Source organism: Oryzias latipes, chromosome 7 (genome assembly GCF_053564925.1).
Source record: "Oryzias latipes strain Hd-rR chromosome 7, Olatipes_Hd-rR_3.1".
NCBI lineage: Eukaryota > Metazoa > Chordata > Actinopteri > Beloniformes > Adrianichthyidae > Oryzias > Oryzias latipes.
Window position 1 is genome coordinate 34,499,682 of NC_136243.1, and position 16,197 is coordinate 34,515,878.

General features: G+C 41.1%; 1 protein-coding gene across 5 annotated transcripts in view; it reads right to left on the bottom strand.

The window, feature by feature from the left end:
* Window positions 1-2,706: 2,706 nt before the first annotated feature.
* Window positions 2,707-16,197, bottom strand: part of vdralpha (vitamin D receptor alpha) — a 65,848-nt gene continuing 52,357 nt past the window's right edge. For 4 of the 5 annotated variants that reach the window (XM_023956221.2, XM_023956222.2, XM_078949472.1 and 1 more), the window contains 4 exons: window positions 14,812-14,989; window positions 12,411-12,562; window positions 11,990-12,106; window positions 2,707-9,266 (listed from right to left, as the gene is read on the bottom strand). In XM_023956221.2, the coding sequence (XP_023811989.1) occupies window positions 9,013-9,266; window positions 11,990-12,106; window positions 12,411-12,562; window positions 14,812-14,989 (701 nt within the window). In that variant the 3' untranslated portion in view covers window positions 2,707-9,012. The remainder of the gene's footprint in view (window positions 9,267-11,989; window positions 12,107-12,410; window positions 12,563-14,811; window positions 14,990-16,197) is intronic. The other variant, NM_001128516.1, reaches the window with a different exon arrangement.

Here is a 16,197-nt window from a genome sequence, read left to right on the forward strand (position 1 = left end):
CTCTTTGCTTTAGATTCAGGTATGCCCTCCATAACTTACGTAAAACCCGAATTACTGATCTGTCGGTGGATTCATGGGAAGCCTGTAAGGCTTTCTTTGGGAACGTTTGGTCCTTTCCACAGCCTGTCAGCTTGATCTGGATTCTTCACGGACTGTAGTTTCACTTTGGTTCATTGTTTTGTGAAGCACTTCTTCCAAACATATAGAACATTCATATAAAGTATTCGTTTTTGTTCCACCTAAAAGTCTGACTTTGGACTGTGATGTTCACCATAGAAACACATCAACAGTCAGAGACAAGAATGTACCGCAATCAGGAGATCACGTTGTTTAATTTTTAAATAATTTCTTTCTATAATGGAGCAGAAAAATGAACTAAAGTTCACCTCGATACTTTGTAATGTAAGCCTAGTTTCAATGAACTCAAAGGTTTCCTGTAGGCCTTGACCAGGCTTGAATTGCTGTTTTTGGCCCATTCTTCCATGCAGATCTTCTCAAGAGTCGTGACGTTTTGGAGCCGTTTCTGGAAAAGAGGTACTTTCAACTCCATTCACAGGTTCTCTGTGGGATTGAGGTCCAAAGACTGGATAGAACTCTTCAGAACCTCGAAAGTGCTTCGTACAGAGCCACTCCTTCGTTGCCATGGCGATCATCATCCCGCTGGAAGATGAAACAAAGCTATGCTTCATCTTCACTGATGGAAAAAATGTTTTTGCTCAAAACCTCATCCTTTGTCTTTTTCACAGAAAAGCAACCCCACACCGTGATGCTTCCACCCCCATGCTTCACAGTGGGGGTGGAAGCATCCAAAAATGACGAATGGGGTTTGTATAAAGAGTTCCATTTTGGTCTCATCTGACCACGTGACCTTCTCCCAATCCCCCTCTGGATCATCTGGATGGATGGTCTCTGGAGAACTTGAGACGGGCCTGGACATGTGCTGGTTAAAACGGGGGCCTCTGCAGGGTTTGAATCCATGACAACGTTGTGCGTTACCATATTAACCTTTGTTAAGACGGATGGTGGTTCCATCCGTCTTCAGGTCATCGACCACTTCACCTGTGCGGTTCTGGACTGTTTCCTCGCTGTTCTCCAGATCATGTGTACCCCTGTACCCCCTGTTCAGATGTTGTCCCCGGAGTCCTTCGACAGCTCTTTGGTCTTGGTGATGGTGGAGAGGCTGCAGTCTGACTGTTTAGTGACGTAGACGGTCGTCTTTCATATGGATAACCAGTTCAAACAGGTGACATTAATACAGGTAATGAGTGGAGAATAGAAGAGCATCTTAAAGAAGAAGTAACAATATTTGCTTCTTCTTAGGAGACAGATCCTTACTTTCTGCTCCATCATACACATAAGTAAATCAACAATCTAGTAATGTGATTTTCCTGGAATCTTCATTCTGTCTCTCACAGTTGGACGTTTTTTGTATTTTTTGGAGAACATTACAGACTAAACGGATTGTTTTCAGTCTGACACCTTGAATAATCTGTGACTGCTAAACTCTTTTTGCTCCACTGCAAACGTCAAATTCGGAGAAGAGTAGCCTAAACCTGAAGTCCTTCAGATGCTGTTGAGGAAATAAGACCACTCAAAAAAGTTAGACTGATGCAGTTTTAGGAAGAGCTCAGAAGCTGCCAGATGAGTCTTTGAGTCTTTGTGTGGAGGTTGGCTTTTCTGTGGGTGGAGGACAATTTGCTGGGATTTAGTGACATCTAGAGGCAGAAACTATAACCCCACAAACAATTCTACTTGGGTCGATTATCTTTTCCTTTTTAATTTTTTCTATCAAGCCATGACCATTCATCCAGATTTATAAGTCTACATATAGATATACGTGTTTGTCTTCTTTAGTAGTTACTGTTTGGTTGCTTGAAATAATTAATTTAGTGAACTTCTGAAGTTTGGTTTTTAAATATTCTGAAGACATTTTATGACTTGATTGACCTTAAAATAAATACCGTATTTTCCGGACTATTTTTCATAGTTTGGCAAGGGGTGCGACTTATACTCCGCAGCGACTTATATTAGAAATAAATACATTGTTAACCCTCTTGTTATGTTCATTTGTGAGGAACAGAGATGATGTTCCTGGGTCAATTTGATGTATGAGGTATGTTAAGTGTTAAGAGTATGTTAAGTGACTCAGAGAATCAGCAAACTTTTTTTACAGTACGATCTTGAAGGCTAACAACATAATATTCTGTTTTCCAATGATTTCATAGATTCAGAAATGCAATAAAAATGACAACTGTTTCTACAAATACAGGATGAAAACAGAGTATTAGTTGGCCAATGATGCTTCATGAAAGGAATAAATAAATATGAGAAAGAATTACTGTGAAATTATGAGATAAACATTCTGCTATGATTGTGTCATATGAGGTTGTGCAAGTTATTAGTTCTTGGTCTTTGATTTTGTCAAATAAATTTCCCGTCAAAATGCGACTTATAGTCCAGTGCGACTTATCTGTGTTTTTTCTACTTTATAATGCATTTTTGGGCTGGTGCGACTTATACTCCGGAGCGACTTATGGTCCGGAAAATACGGTACTTAAAAGGTAAATTATCCTTAAAAAAATAAGATTTTTTACCCTTTTTTTAAAAATAGCATCAGAAAGTGGTTGAATTTGCCTATAAGCTGCTTTTTCCTCCATTTCTCTCTTCTTTTGCGTCTTCCTGGCACAAAAAGCACAGATTCCCAAGTTTTGCATTATTATATACAGCTGTTTTATTTGTGATTCTCCAAAATATTATCAGTATTTTACATGTAATACAGATAATCAAAAAGAATCATTTTCAAAGGAATAAAATTACACAAGAGAGAAAAAAAAAATCAAAAATGAAACAGGTGTCTTTCTTTTTGACCACAGAGACATGGTTAAGGTACAAACAACTGCTTGATGAAGTAAACAAATTTCTGCAAAAGAGCACGACAGTCTGGTGTGTGCACCGCACGGAGCAGTGCACGCGTGTGTGTGTGTGTGTGAAGGATTCTTATCCTGGGACTCTTGTTTAAACTAATCGGATTCAAACCTTTTGCTTCTCTTTCGGATCCGTTTCGCTCGACTGAACGACGTGAAAAAGGTCAGTGTATAGGACTTTTACTTAGAAAAACAAAATACAAACTTAAATTAGGTCCAATTAAATAATAATTACACTTTGCCGCAACACTACAACTCAAAGGGATTCATAAGATCTATTTATTTATTTTAAAGAACTTCACTTTAAAAAAAAAGGAGAATAAATAAAACTTCAACACGGACGGCACGTCCCTGTGAGGACGCGCGCTCTTACGCAGGAAAACCAACTGTTGGATAGTTAAAAAGGAAGAAACCTAAGAGCGGATGTGAACAGAAAACGAGTGAAACGCCTTGTATTCTCTTTAAAACCCCTGATATAGTCCCAAAATAAGGCTGTGGGTTCCAGGCACACCAAGGTAACACCTGATCTGAGCAGCTATGTGCATTTATATGTTTCTTTTTTAAACAGACACCAAACTTTTTCTAACTGTACAAACCAGACAAATGTCCATTTATTTCAGATCACCTGTCTGAGATCAGGTCTGTCTCCGAGATTAGAGGTTTAAGAGGAGGACGTACAAAGGCGACACATCTTTGTTAGACTATTTTTTTAGGTTTTTTTTTGCAGAGCATCCAAGAGACATAATCACAAGTGCATCATTGGCAAAAAGAAAGAAAAAACAAACTGCTGGTGAGAGAAGAGGTGCACCCGTGTGTCTGTCTGAAAGACTGTTCTGGGATTTCTTTTCCTGCAGGTGTGTCACTAAGGGCTCACCTGTGAAAGCAGTTTAAGTGCATGCGTGTTAGAGAAAGCGCACATTTAGAGAGGTAGCAGAAAAACGCAATCAAGAGCTAAAGAGACCTGCCTTGAAGGAAAACGCTCAAACTTTTTTTTTTTTTTTCATTTTTCAACAAACAAAACATGATCTCTCTTAAGGTGGTTTCGTACAAAAGTGACTACTGAAAGGCCTGGTGTGTCATTCACAGCATATCGTTTTGACGGCCTGGCGTCTGAAAAGTGAACAGAAAGCAAAATGACGAAGCAGAGATTCAGAACCAGTCGGTTGGGAACAAAAGAAGGCAGAGTGGTGAGAGACATGCCTGCATGTGAAGCCAACAAAACACCAAACACACACAAGTACGGAAGCTAAAGTTGGATCCCAATGTTTTAGACCCTTGTGACACAGACAGGGGAGAGCGTTGGTTAGAAGAATCCACACAGAAATCCAGAAAGACGGCCGACGAAGGTGACCGACAGTCAGAAACCTTCAAACTTCCTTTGTTTCCAGGAAAAATGATCAGTAATTTAAGTATTGGGGACAGAATTTTACAAGTTTCATCTCCCTTTTTTCTTTTTTTACTAAGGTGGAATCAGTTAAAATCCTGATACTGTGCAAAAAGGACTAACAAGCCTGTTAGGTTTTTTTTTTTTTTTTCTGATGTGGAGAGAAAGACCCCCAAAAAGGGCGTCATTATCAGCCATTTGGGAGGTTTCAAGCAGCTGCAACAGGTTTTTCTTATTGATCACATTTGAGCTTTAAGCAGATTCAGATTCTTCCAACGGAGATGAAATGATGAACACATGACGGATCTCCAACACAAGGAGTCCTGGAAGGTTGGGAGGCAATATTTGAAGTCTGAACAAGGCGTGGGGCAGTTCAGGGGCTGTTTGGGTAAATCCTTACAGAGCCAGAGGGGCAAAAGCAAAAGGAAAAAAAACCTGATGTTAAACCTAATAAAAAGTCCAGATCACATTCCAACTGGGACAATAAGTTAGCTCACTAATGAGGAAAATCTCTGATAATTAGTGTTTACATTTTAATAAAAAGATTTCTTTTTTCAATAAAGTCAAAAATGCTTCAAAGATGAGGTTTTAACTTTTGAGCATCACAAACGACCATAGAATACTAAAACCTTTAAATCTGATCTGTTACAATCTTCATTTTTATGCTGGAAGTTGAAAATATTTTAATTCCTTTCAGGCTGAAAGTCTTTATTTTGGGGGCAAAAATAACTGCAGCTGTTTTCGCCTTCTGTGTTTGAAGGTTTAGGTTGAGATTTGAGGTAACCATCATCCAGCATTCAAAAGCAAATAAACAAAAAAAAATAGTTTCTATGCTCAAAAGATAATCTAGAGTTAAAATAAAAATCTGAGCTTGATATTTCACTAAAATAGATGTTTTTTTATGTTAAACACTTTGCGCTGCAAAAACAACGGTAACAAAAATAGAAGTATATACTTGTATGTGCAGAGAGGAGGTAGTACTTTTGTTAATCGGAGTACCGACGCACAGCGGCACATTTCTGCTGAAGAGACAGACGGAGGAGAAGACGAGGAGCGGCGGAGAAAAGCAGGACAGCTAAGAAACATTGGGATCCGCTGGTTTACCGACCGACAACAGAACTCTACTGGAAACCGGATGAGGCATGAAGAAAACTGCGTGGTTGTACGTCTGTCGTTTGTGTACTGATGTTTGGTTCCCTTCGAAGGCTACTGAGAGAAGTCCTCCTGCTAGTTATTGAGGTATCTGGTAGATGTTTTTAGCTGAGTGAGGTCTTTACAAGTAAGGCTACTGAGGTGGAGCGTCTGACCTGGGTTGACAGGACGGCGAGGAGAGAACTCGGCGCTTCTCGGGGTCACGAGCGGAGGAGCTGCAGTTTGCAGCCATGACAAACCGAAAGCCTGATTGATGAAACACATCAAATGTGACATTGATGATGAAAAAAATGCATCCCTGGATTAAGACTTTTGAAGCAGCAGAGGTAAACGACTGATGAGCGACTCCCATGAACCCTCAGCGCCGAGCAGACTCTCCACGGAGCCCCGTCCTGCATTCCCTCTGAAGCAAATCGTGTAAATGTGGATGAACACCAACAAACTGTCACAGGACGTGGATTCCTCAAAGCGAGGCACAGGAAAAAGAGTTCCACACTTTGGGTCTGAAGAGTCCGTCTCTGCTCACTCTGCCCCATCAGCACTTCACGACAGCTTACTTTGAAAACACGTTCAGCTCCTGTGATCTCTGTACAGCTTTACAGTCTTGTAGGTCCAGTCACAGCGCCTCCTGCCTGCGAACAGGCGCCGCTTCACTCTCCACGCCACCATCGGGCCTCGGTGCACCCCACAGCTGGCTGCCCACTTAAAGCTTTAAAGCAAGAATCCTGCTGATGGGAGACGGCGGTTGAACGGCTGCTTGTCGGATGAAGAGGCGCGCCAAAGCAAAGGTTCGCCAACAGCTTGAATCCTGTCTGTCCGTTGAGGCAGTGTCATTGAACGATCAAACGTTCAGTCTGTCCTTAGCTCTGGAAAGAAATGATGGATGTATCTGATTGTGTCCTTTTTCCTGGTGGTTTCAGCTGAAGGAAAAAATATATAAAAAAAACAAAAAAAACAAATGGGCATCCTATCTTCATAAAAAAAAAGAAAAAGAAAAGTGACGTTTTGTCAGTTAAAATCCAAGGAAACACAGAACAGGAAGCTTCTTTACATGCACTTGCAGAAGGCTCCAGAGGTCCATGGCGCTCAGCGTTGCTTCTTCAAACTGTTTGGACAAAGAAAGCGAAGCGCTAGCTAACAAGGAAACCCTGACGGACATTCAAATCAACAACCAAGACAGACAGGAAGTCAGATGCCGATCAAAACTAAAAATCTTCTGTATATACGGTGGATTTCTAGAAAGCTTATCGATTGAAATAGGAGAAAAAAGGACAAAATATCCACTAAATGGAATGAACAGACAGGAAGCTTAATAGTCAGAACTTACTGAGCTGTCAGGTACCAACATAAAAGCTGCCCCCGTGGTAACACGACTGCCCCTACACCCCCCCTCAGATGGATCGCACATTAGGCTGAGCTTCAGTCACAGCCACAGATTTCTCCGACCCTGGCAGACTCGATCAGTGCTTCCTGGAGCAGCTCAGTAAATTCCTCAGACGGTGCCTGCGTCCATTCTCAGTGTAAGAGTTTCTCTCTACTTGCATAGAGCCTCCAAACATCATTTCAACAACAGCTTAGCTTCTTGTCATATTTTACCTATGTTATTATTATTATTTCATTCTATGTACAGATTTAGTGAGTGGTATTTACACAGTTCCTCCACAAGGGGGTGATCCAGGCCTGCATGAAGGACGGGCGTGCGCCGTGTCAACAGAAACGTGATATGTAGTGATAAAGTAGTGATAAAAACCTTGCTTATGCGGCTGGTGTTGAAGTCATAGAAAAACCGGTGATGACAATTCTTAGCATCAAAACGTCCTGTTAAATATAAAAATAAAAACTGTTCCTTCGGTAATTAAACTACATTAATTTGGCTGAAATCATTTTGTAAAAAGGGGGTAACATAAAAAAAAAATAGAGTCTGTACCTAAAATGTCTTCATTAAAAATGTTAACAAATTAAAAGTCTTGTGATAATTGTTTATAAATGTTTCGTCTTTAGCTTCCTTATGCTGTTATTCAGTATGATCACAGTGATGCCTAGAGCTTACAATAAAATAAAATAAAAAAAAGTAATAATCTGTGTCTCCTGATTGTAAGCGTACGCCACACACACTGTAAAAACCAAGTACACAAAACCGTTAGACAAACTTTCCCTGAGGCGACAGCTGGGTCTAGCTCTGTCTTAGCAGCAATCCATCCGGCAAAACCATTCACTCCGGATCCTCAACGCATGAGATTTTTGTTTGTCCGTCCGCAGACTCCACAAAGTGAGGGGGCCGGCAGGCGAGCACTTTGTTTGCACTGCACCCTCAGTCAGAGCCTGAACGCACACCCCCTTGTGGTCCATCAAAAGTCGAGCACACTGTACACAGATATCAAAAATAGAAGGAGCCCCCACCCGCCGCTCTGCGTGTCCCTTACAAAGACACAAACAAAACTGAGGGGGGGGCTCTCAAGATCCTTTACATGATTCCAAACTCTCTGAAGTATATTTGCTCCTCGTGGCACGGTCGGACCTGGGCGCCACCAGGCCCGGCCGCCACACCATCACGCCACACACCCATTCATCCGTTCACTTTGCTTGCGTTGGCATGTCAAAACATTTGACTTGTACCATAAAAACACCAGCGGTTTTTTTTAACAAGAACTGCCAACTATGTAAAATTTTCCATACATTCTTGTTTTCTCGCATTCCCTCTGTGACAAAGAGACATCCAACGGTACCCCCCCCCTTTTTTTTGTTTTTTTTCCCATGATTCCCACCTCCGTTCCATGCTGCTTCAAATTGCACATTTCCTGACAACATCTCCGCTTCTGACATCTATCTGGGTTTTGCAGGATTCCAACTTCTTGCACATCGTTTTATAGATAAATGTATGTATAGATATAGATTGAAAGGGCAGAAGCATAACTCTGTTAGAATATTTAAGACCTATAAACAAAGCATTTCTATGCATTTATTGGAGGTTGCCCATGTCCTCTGCTGTTTCATATATTTGGATGCCTTTGCTGTTAACATACTCTAAACCAGCGAACGCCTCTAGTAATCTAAGTTCTTACTGGCTAATAGATGTAAATATGTGCATTTTTTTTCTGTCCTCGCCTAGCCGTTACCATGGAGAAATGTCATGAGGGTAAATGAGAGAAGCACGAGATCCGCCAACGTGTCCGTGGCAGACGTAGTTTCCCGGGTGATGACGGAGGGGATGGCGGCGGCGTCGCCCAGTCTGTAAACTGTACATTGAATGCAGTCTCAGGTTTTCAGAGGTTAGAAGAACATTTGGTGATCCTAGAGCTGCAGGAGCCAAAAGCATAAATGAGGTCTCATTAGATGATCCGGAGGTCCAGTTGTGGCTGCGGTTGAGATGGGCTTCTTGAGGTACAAAAAGGGGGATCTGAAAACTGAAAAAGCATGTGCGACCCAGGCAGTTCTCCCACGGGTCCAAGGCTTCGTGAGGACTGCAGTTCTCTTGAGGAAAAGGCAGCGCGAGTTGGTGAATTATCCTGTGTGTGACGGTGTCGTAAGCAAGCCCACACACCTCCTCTGCTGCTATGACACCTCGCTGCCGAACACCTCCAGCACCAGCGGGGTGAGCTGCATGCTGTGCTCCGGCTGGAAGGACAGCGAGCGGTACTGCTTGGAGTGCTCCTCGTTCAGGCTGCGCAGGTCCGCCAGCTTCTGGATCATCTTGGCGTAGAGGAGGCGTCCGCCTGGGTGGTTGACCCGGATGTAGGCCTGCAGAGCCTCAGACAGGCGGTCCTGGAGCTGCTCGATGCGGGCGTGGTCCTGGACACCCGGGCGGTCTGCGATTAGATGAGGGAGAGAATTCAGAGACGGTTGAAGTTGAGGTGATTGGATGAAAAACGAGACAACACAGGTCAAAAGGTCTCTGTTCTTTTTTTTGTTTTTTTTTAATTTACAGACTTCTAACAAAGGCAGGAGTTTGGAATAATCAGCCTGCTGCCTTGTTTCACTTCCTGTTTAACACCGGACGTATAAACATGCACTCTTCAAACTATCATCTTTGACTGTTTATGCAATTAACTTAATTTCTCGAGCTGAGAAAAACAGCTCGGCGCTTGCATGTTGACGCAAAAAACCAAATGATTCAGAGAAATTTTCATTCTTAAAACTTTTTTTGAAATCATTAAAAACTCAAAAAGTAACTATTTTTGAAGCAAATCATCAAAAACCAGCATCTGGTCCGATAATTCTGTCGAGTATTTTTAACCCTTGTGCTATCTTAGATGACCCCCCCTTCCATTGAGGTGTTCTCCCTACCATGACAAAGGTGGATAAAGGTGGAAAGATTTCATGTAATCCATGGACACCAGTGAAGATCACAAATCATTGAAGAAAAAAGGTTCAGCGCACTGTCTAGTGGGTCTAGATCAGTGTTTTTCAACCAGTGTGCCGCGGCACACTAGTGTGCCGTGGGAGATGGTCAAGTGTGCCGTGGAGAAATTGCCCTCATTCACTGATCTAAAAACATTAACCATCTCCAGGAAATCAGCTCTTTGTTCATCCAAACAGGTCCTGATAAAACACTGAGTAGTTAAGAATATGAAAGATCATAAAATACTTATTTCTTTGTGTTTAACTGATTCTATTAAAGACATTTTGATAAGAATGACGGCACCGCGATTTACCTGCAGCTATAACTGTTTTCTGAAAAGTCCCGCAGCTTTTATTGTCGCCACGACTCCACCAATCATTCTTGAAGGCTTAATCACATGTCATCAGTCTGACCAATCAGAAGTGTTTAAAGTCTAAACTTCCTTGTTCCAATTTAGCTCATAACTCAGTCATTTCCAACAAAAACACCAGCTAAAGCTCGTCTTTAGCGGTGTAGCTTTCCACAGAATCCGGTATCAGACCGTGGAACAAGTGAACAAAACCATGAAACTCAGAGACGCAAGTGTTTCTGCCGTTTTCTCGCCGTATTCACACTACAACTCCCATGATGCATTGGCTTAAAGGGACAGCGCCTTAGCGTACAATGAGTCGTCCTTGTTACACGGATTGAAACCACAACGAACATACAGTTTGTATGTAACTTAACTTTTATTACATCTTTTAGAAAAAACATCTGCAACTTCCTGCTTTTTCTGCCACAATTATCACAAAAATGCACGTCAGATTGCCGGGGGGGGGGGGGCTGTAGATCAAAACAGACTATGAGTTTCTGCTTTTTTTTTTGGGGGGGGGGGGGGGGGGGGGGTGCTGGTGTGCCGCGGGATTTTTGTCAAGGTTAAAGTGTGCCGTGGCTCAAAAAAGGTTGAAAAACACTGGTCTAGATGACCCAATGGTAAAGTGCCTAGGATAGCACAAGGGTTTCAAGCACGTGTTGCCTGGATGTTGCAGCTCCGTGAACAGCAAAGTGATGATTGCAGAAAAGTGTTTATGGCTTCTACTGTGTTTTTATTACATAAGACCCTCATGCATCCAGAAAAAGTGAATTTTTTTACTGACATGAGTATTCACAGATGTGAGGTTATACACTGAAAAGGCAGAAAAGAGGAACAAAAGATACATGACTATAAGCTGTGATGAGTATCTGAACGTCCGAATACTCGGATACTTGCGGTTCATTCCAGAAAAATCAAATACAAATATTTGTGATGTCAGAGATTGCCGATTTGTGATATTTATTGATATAGTACAGTGTAGTAAAAATACATTTGAGACGATCCGAGTATCGCCTTAAAATGACCGAATCGTGTCTGATTTAAGTATATAAACCAAACAAACTGAAATGAAACAAACCTTCAAAGTAAAGTGTCGGTGAAGGCTCCATTTTGAAAGTAAAAGTATCGAGTGCTTTTTTGCAAGTGGAGAAATGTGAGACCAAGGTTCAGCTTACTGAAATTCGTTCTAAAAACTGACTTTGTTTTGATTATAGTTATTATTTTCTAGTTGTTCTATTTCTATTGAGGTGGAGCTGTGTCTTCATCTACTATCTTCTCTTCATCGATCGACTGGAACTACAGTCTGCCAAACTCAGAGGATGAAAAAACTGTGGAGACTTGTTTTTAAATGATTCAAAGCAAAAGAGAGTTTATTTATATTTTGCTTCCTGCTGAAGTTAACCAGGAAGTTGAGAGAAAAACTTCTGGGTGTGAAAAGTTTAAAAATGATAAATGTCTTTTTTTTATCTTTGTGTTTTTATCTGTTGTGTTTTGCTGTAAATATATTATATATTGCTTTAATTTCCATAAATTCAGTTAAAAGACAAAAGTTTAGCCACCATTAAGACATTATATATTGATTTGATGTATGGATTGTTGATCTTGATTTGTGGGTCGGACTGCCACCTACAGTAACGAATCACAGCCCTAAATAAAGATGTGAATCGACTCAACACCAGACGTTTTGGTAACATCTAAGATCCACAGAGTCCACCACCGTCTCTCCATTATGGCGCTGTGGATGGTCACGCCAAGTTAGAACCTTTGGTTTTCTTGCAATCCTTCCAGAAGAAGGTTTTTCTTGACACCAAAGAGCTAAAGTGAACCCCCTGCAGTACCTGGAGACAGCAGGCAGATGGCCATGAGCAGCACATGCTCCTCTTCATGCAGGTTCAGTTTCTTCAGACCAACTTGAAACTTCACCAGAGGCTCCAACAGCTCCAGGGTGTGACCGGCTGCAGACAGGACACAAGCGTGAGCAACCCGGAAACATTCGCACTTTTCCCTCCACAGACACGGGGAAATAGGGTCTCTGGAGGCCTCACACTGTTTTTTATGGGATGGACGGAGAGATGGCTTCTTCTGTGAAGAAACAAAAGCTGCTGTGTTGATAGAAAAACCTGAAGTCAACATCTGATACTTTAAAGGAACAAAGAAAGCGGAGTGTGAGCGTCTGTAGAAGACTCAACGGAAGTGAAAACTAATCCTGCCCCAGATTAACGCTTTACATGCGGCCCGGGATTTTCCTGTGGAACTAACCCTTTGTCACGTCGTTGACGCAGTATTTGAAGTCGGGCCCCCCGCAGCTCCAGGACATGTCCTCCAGACTGAAGGACTGGTTTGAGCGCAGCATGATGATCTCAATGGCGCTCGACTTCAACAGAGCGATCTGGTCCTCTGCCGTCAGGTCTCTGGAAGCATTTGCAAGAAAAGAAATAAGTTCAATGAACATCATCTAAAACTGAACATTTTTTTCCACCCATAAAACTCCCTTTGTCACATCTTTAATTTTTGGTTTGGATTGAATAATTCTGCAAGTAGCAGCATCTTAAGAGAAACTTTCAGCCGTTCTTTTCCACAGGAGAGTTTTAATGCAAATAGTAACAACACAGATCATTCTTCCAATGTAACAACTTGGTTTCTTTGTTAACAGCGCCTCGTCTTTTTAGCAAAAGCAAATTAAACTCGGTAATGAAGAAAAATAATAGGCGGTTACTGTGCTAACACAGCAAAAAGACAAACCTGTGAAACAAAAACAGACAGACAGATGATTTGAAAGACACCATCCAATAGCTAGAACTGTCAACGCTGTGTCAAAAAACAAAATTCCTCTCCAAGATTTGAGATAATTCACATATTTTCGCCCCAAAGTGTAGAAAATCATGAAATATTTAAAGACCTTTGGAGATCTTTTAGTGGAAAAAAAGGCTGAATTCCTCTTGATCTCAGACCTACAACTGAATCCACAATCAAAACGCATCAACAGGCACGAAAAAGAAAAAAACATCAATTAACTGACCTCAGAACATCGAAATGCTGAAAAAGAATTAGGTCCACAATAAAATCAAATTTTTGCTAAAAATTTCAGCTCAAAAATTTCAAGGGGGGAAGCTTTTCAATTAACCGAGGAATTTTGTTAATATTTTTCATAAAAAAATAACTTTTGTCAGCTGCTATAAAAATGCACAAAGCCTTCAGAACAGGGTTTGAGTGCACGCACAAATTAAATCCAGCTACAGCTGCTAACATGGTGAAAAAACGAAAGCTCTACCACTACAAAGCAGACAAACAGAAGCTTCAAAAACACAGAGTGATGCTGAGGTGTGCTAAACATTTGCAACAGATTAAATATTTAAATGTCGTCGCTGTGTTCTTCTTATTCCGGTCACACAGGAAATGTTCCAGAGAGATCATTGTAGGAGATAATGTGCGTTTATGTGTCAGAAAGTTCTACCTGACCTCCTATAGTCTTGACCTCAGCAGATGTTTATGTGCGCGAGAAACAATGAGTGTGCAGGGAGTAAGTTCACTGTAAAAGTAGGGCGCTGTGCCGTTTATGTTTGTCATTTTGTCATCACCTCTGTGTGTGTTTGTGTGTGTGCATGCAGGGCTACCTCACAGCTCAGCACGTACACATGAAATGTTCTAGGACATTCTTGAAGTCCCATTTCTGCATGTGGGAAGCGCTTTGTTCAAACGTCTGCTCACTTCCTGACTGTTAGACTTAATAAACTGCAAACGAGTCCGTGAGAAAAAGGTTCAAAAACGTCGAGTCGATGGCTTCCAAACGTTCAGATTTGTGTTCCTGCAGGCCGACATTCACATAAGTTGCATCTTTGACACTCAAAATAAACCAAAAATACCAGCAGAGTTCAATTAAATTATGACTCAATCTTCTAGATATTTCCTGTTAGTCTCACTGATGTTACTTATTTAGATCAAGAGTGTTTATTGTTCATAGCTGTGGAACCACGTGGGATTATTTTAGCCGATTATCTGAGTGGCTGCACTGGTGCTACAGTAATATGATTGACAAATCTGTTCCTTTGCTAAAAACATTTTTTTTAACCAACAAAAGGCAAATTTTCTCTTCTTTTTACATATATCACTACCCATCAAACATTGCATTACGCATGAACGCAACTACCAAAATGATAAACGTATTTGATGCAGCAAAACAACAGCTTTATAAGAAACATCATGAAAAATATGGAAGCCTTTCTGTAGCATAATTAAAAATAAGAGTCAATACCAGAAATGCTTTTCAAAATGAAGCTGCACATGTTGACTCAAAATTAAAAAGAAAAGCAATCCGCAGAACCGCTTTTTCTTCTTCAACACCGCTCATTTTGTCACTTCATTAAAATGATAAAGAAAATAGTATTTGACGTTTTATTTTCAAAAAGTTCTTTAGTCAGCGTGTAGCAAAATTCAATTGGAAATTTCTCATTTGACAATTAAAACGGATTAACAGAAATTCTTTTTCCTTTTCACAATGTAACTGCATCAAATGACTCAGAAATAAAATTAAAATTCAATCCTCCGAAACTTTTAATTATGCTGCAGAAACGCTTCCATAGGAAAGGTTCATTTCTCAGTTAGGTATAAAAATATTATTCTTGAAAGATCCACTAAAACTGGAACGTCTTGAAATTCCTACCTGAATCCTGGGATCATCTTTGCAAAGCCGATGACTTTCTGAATGCTGTAAGACACCAGGTCGGCCAGGTGGGGCAGCATAGAGAGCTTGGTGTCCTCCTCGCTGGAGTCCGGACTGTTAACTCCGTCCTGGTACATCATCAACAGGCTGCTGAAGTTCATCTTTGTGTCCACGGACTCTGTTGCATGGCAGGTAAAGAGACGGCTGCTAAGTCAGATGATTGACAAAGCGTCAAAGATAATCAATGAAAGGCCTTAGTCCCAACTGCCCTTATGGGTGGATACGGGCCGTCAACGGGCAAACCTGTACAGGACACAATATCGACGTCAAAATATCAAGGTTGAAGACCGCTCTGTGACCTCCTAAAGAGAAAATGTTCATGCACATTGTTTTTTACGGGCACGCTACAGGCGACAGCTCGGGATGACCACTTCTACAACACGTAATAGTGAAGCACAGAGCCAGGTAGGGCTGATAAGTGTTCACTTATAGAAAGCCTTATAGAAATGTGTGGACATCCGGTTTTTCAACCGGTGGGCCGCGGCACAGTAGTGTGCTGAAGATGGTCAGGTGTGCCGTGGGAAATTAATCATTTCCCATTGCCAGGATATCATCTGTGCATTCATCAAAACAACCCTGACAAAACACTGAGTAGTTAGAATCATGAAAGATCATAAAATACTTTTTTCTTTGTCTTTATTTGATTCTATTAAAGACATTTTGATCAAAATGGCGGCATCGCTATTTAGCCGCAGTTTTAGGAGATCTCTTTTTGGAAAAGTCCCGCCCCTTCAACTGTCTCCACCAATTACTCTTGGAGGCTTAATCATACACCATCAGTCTGACCAATCAGAAGTGGTTAAAGTCCTCACTTCCTTGTTCCAACTCGGCTCATAAAGTTTCTCAGTTCCAACAAAAATAGCAGCTAAAGCTCGTCTTTAGCGGTGCAGCTCCCTGCAGAATCCGGTGTCAGACCGTGGAACAAGTGAACAAAACAATGAAGCTCAGAGAAGCGAGTCTGTCTGGCATCAGCGTCAGTGTTTGCACTACATCTCCCATGATGCATTGGGTGATAGTATCTCTGCAATGACGCTGCTATATTAACTGTCATAAAGCGGGAGACGGTTTTTTAATTACATCAAGGAGGAATTCAGCTTCACTTTTCAAAAAATCTGAAGAGTTAAGCTTAAATAAAAGTAATAGCAAAATAAAAGAAACAGGATTAAGGCTAAGTGGCCAACAGATAAATTGAAACTAAATTGAAACAATTTATTCAACCAAAAAGAAATAAAAACATTTTTGGTAAAGTTACATTTGTGATTAAGACAAAAGAAAAAATAATAAAACTTCAAAATGTTACAACTGAACCCAAGCATGGATAACTTG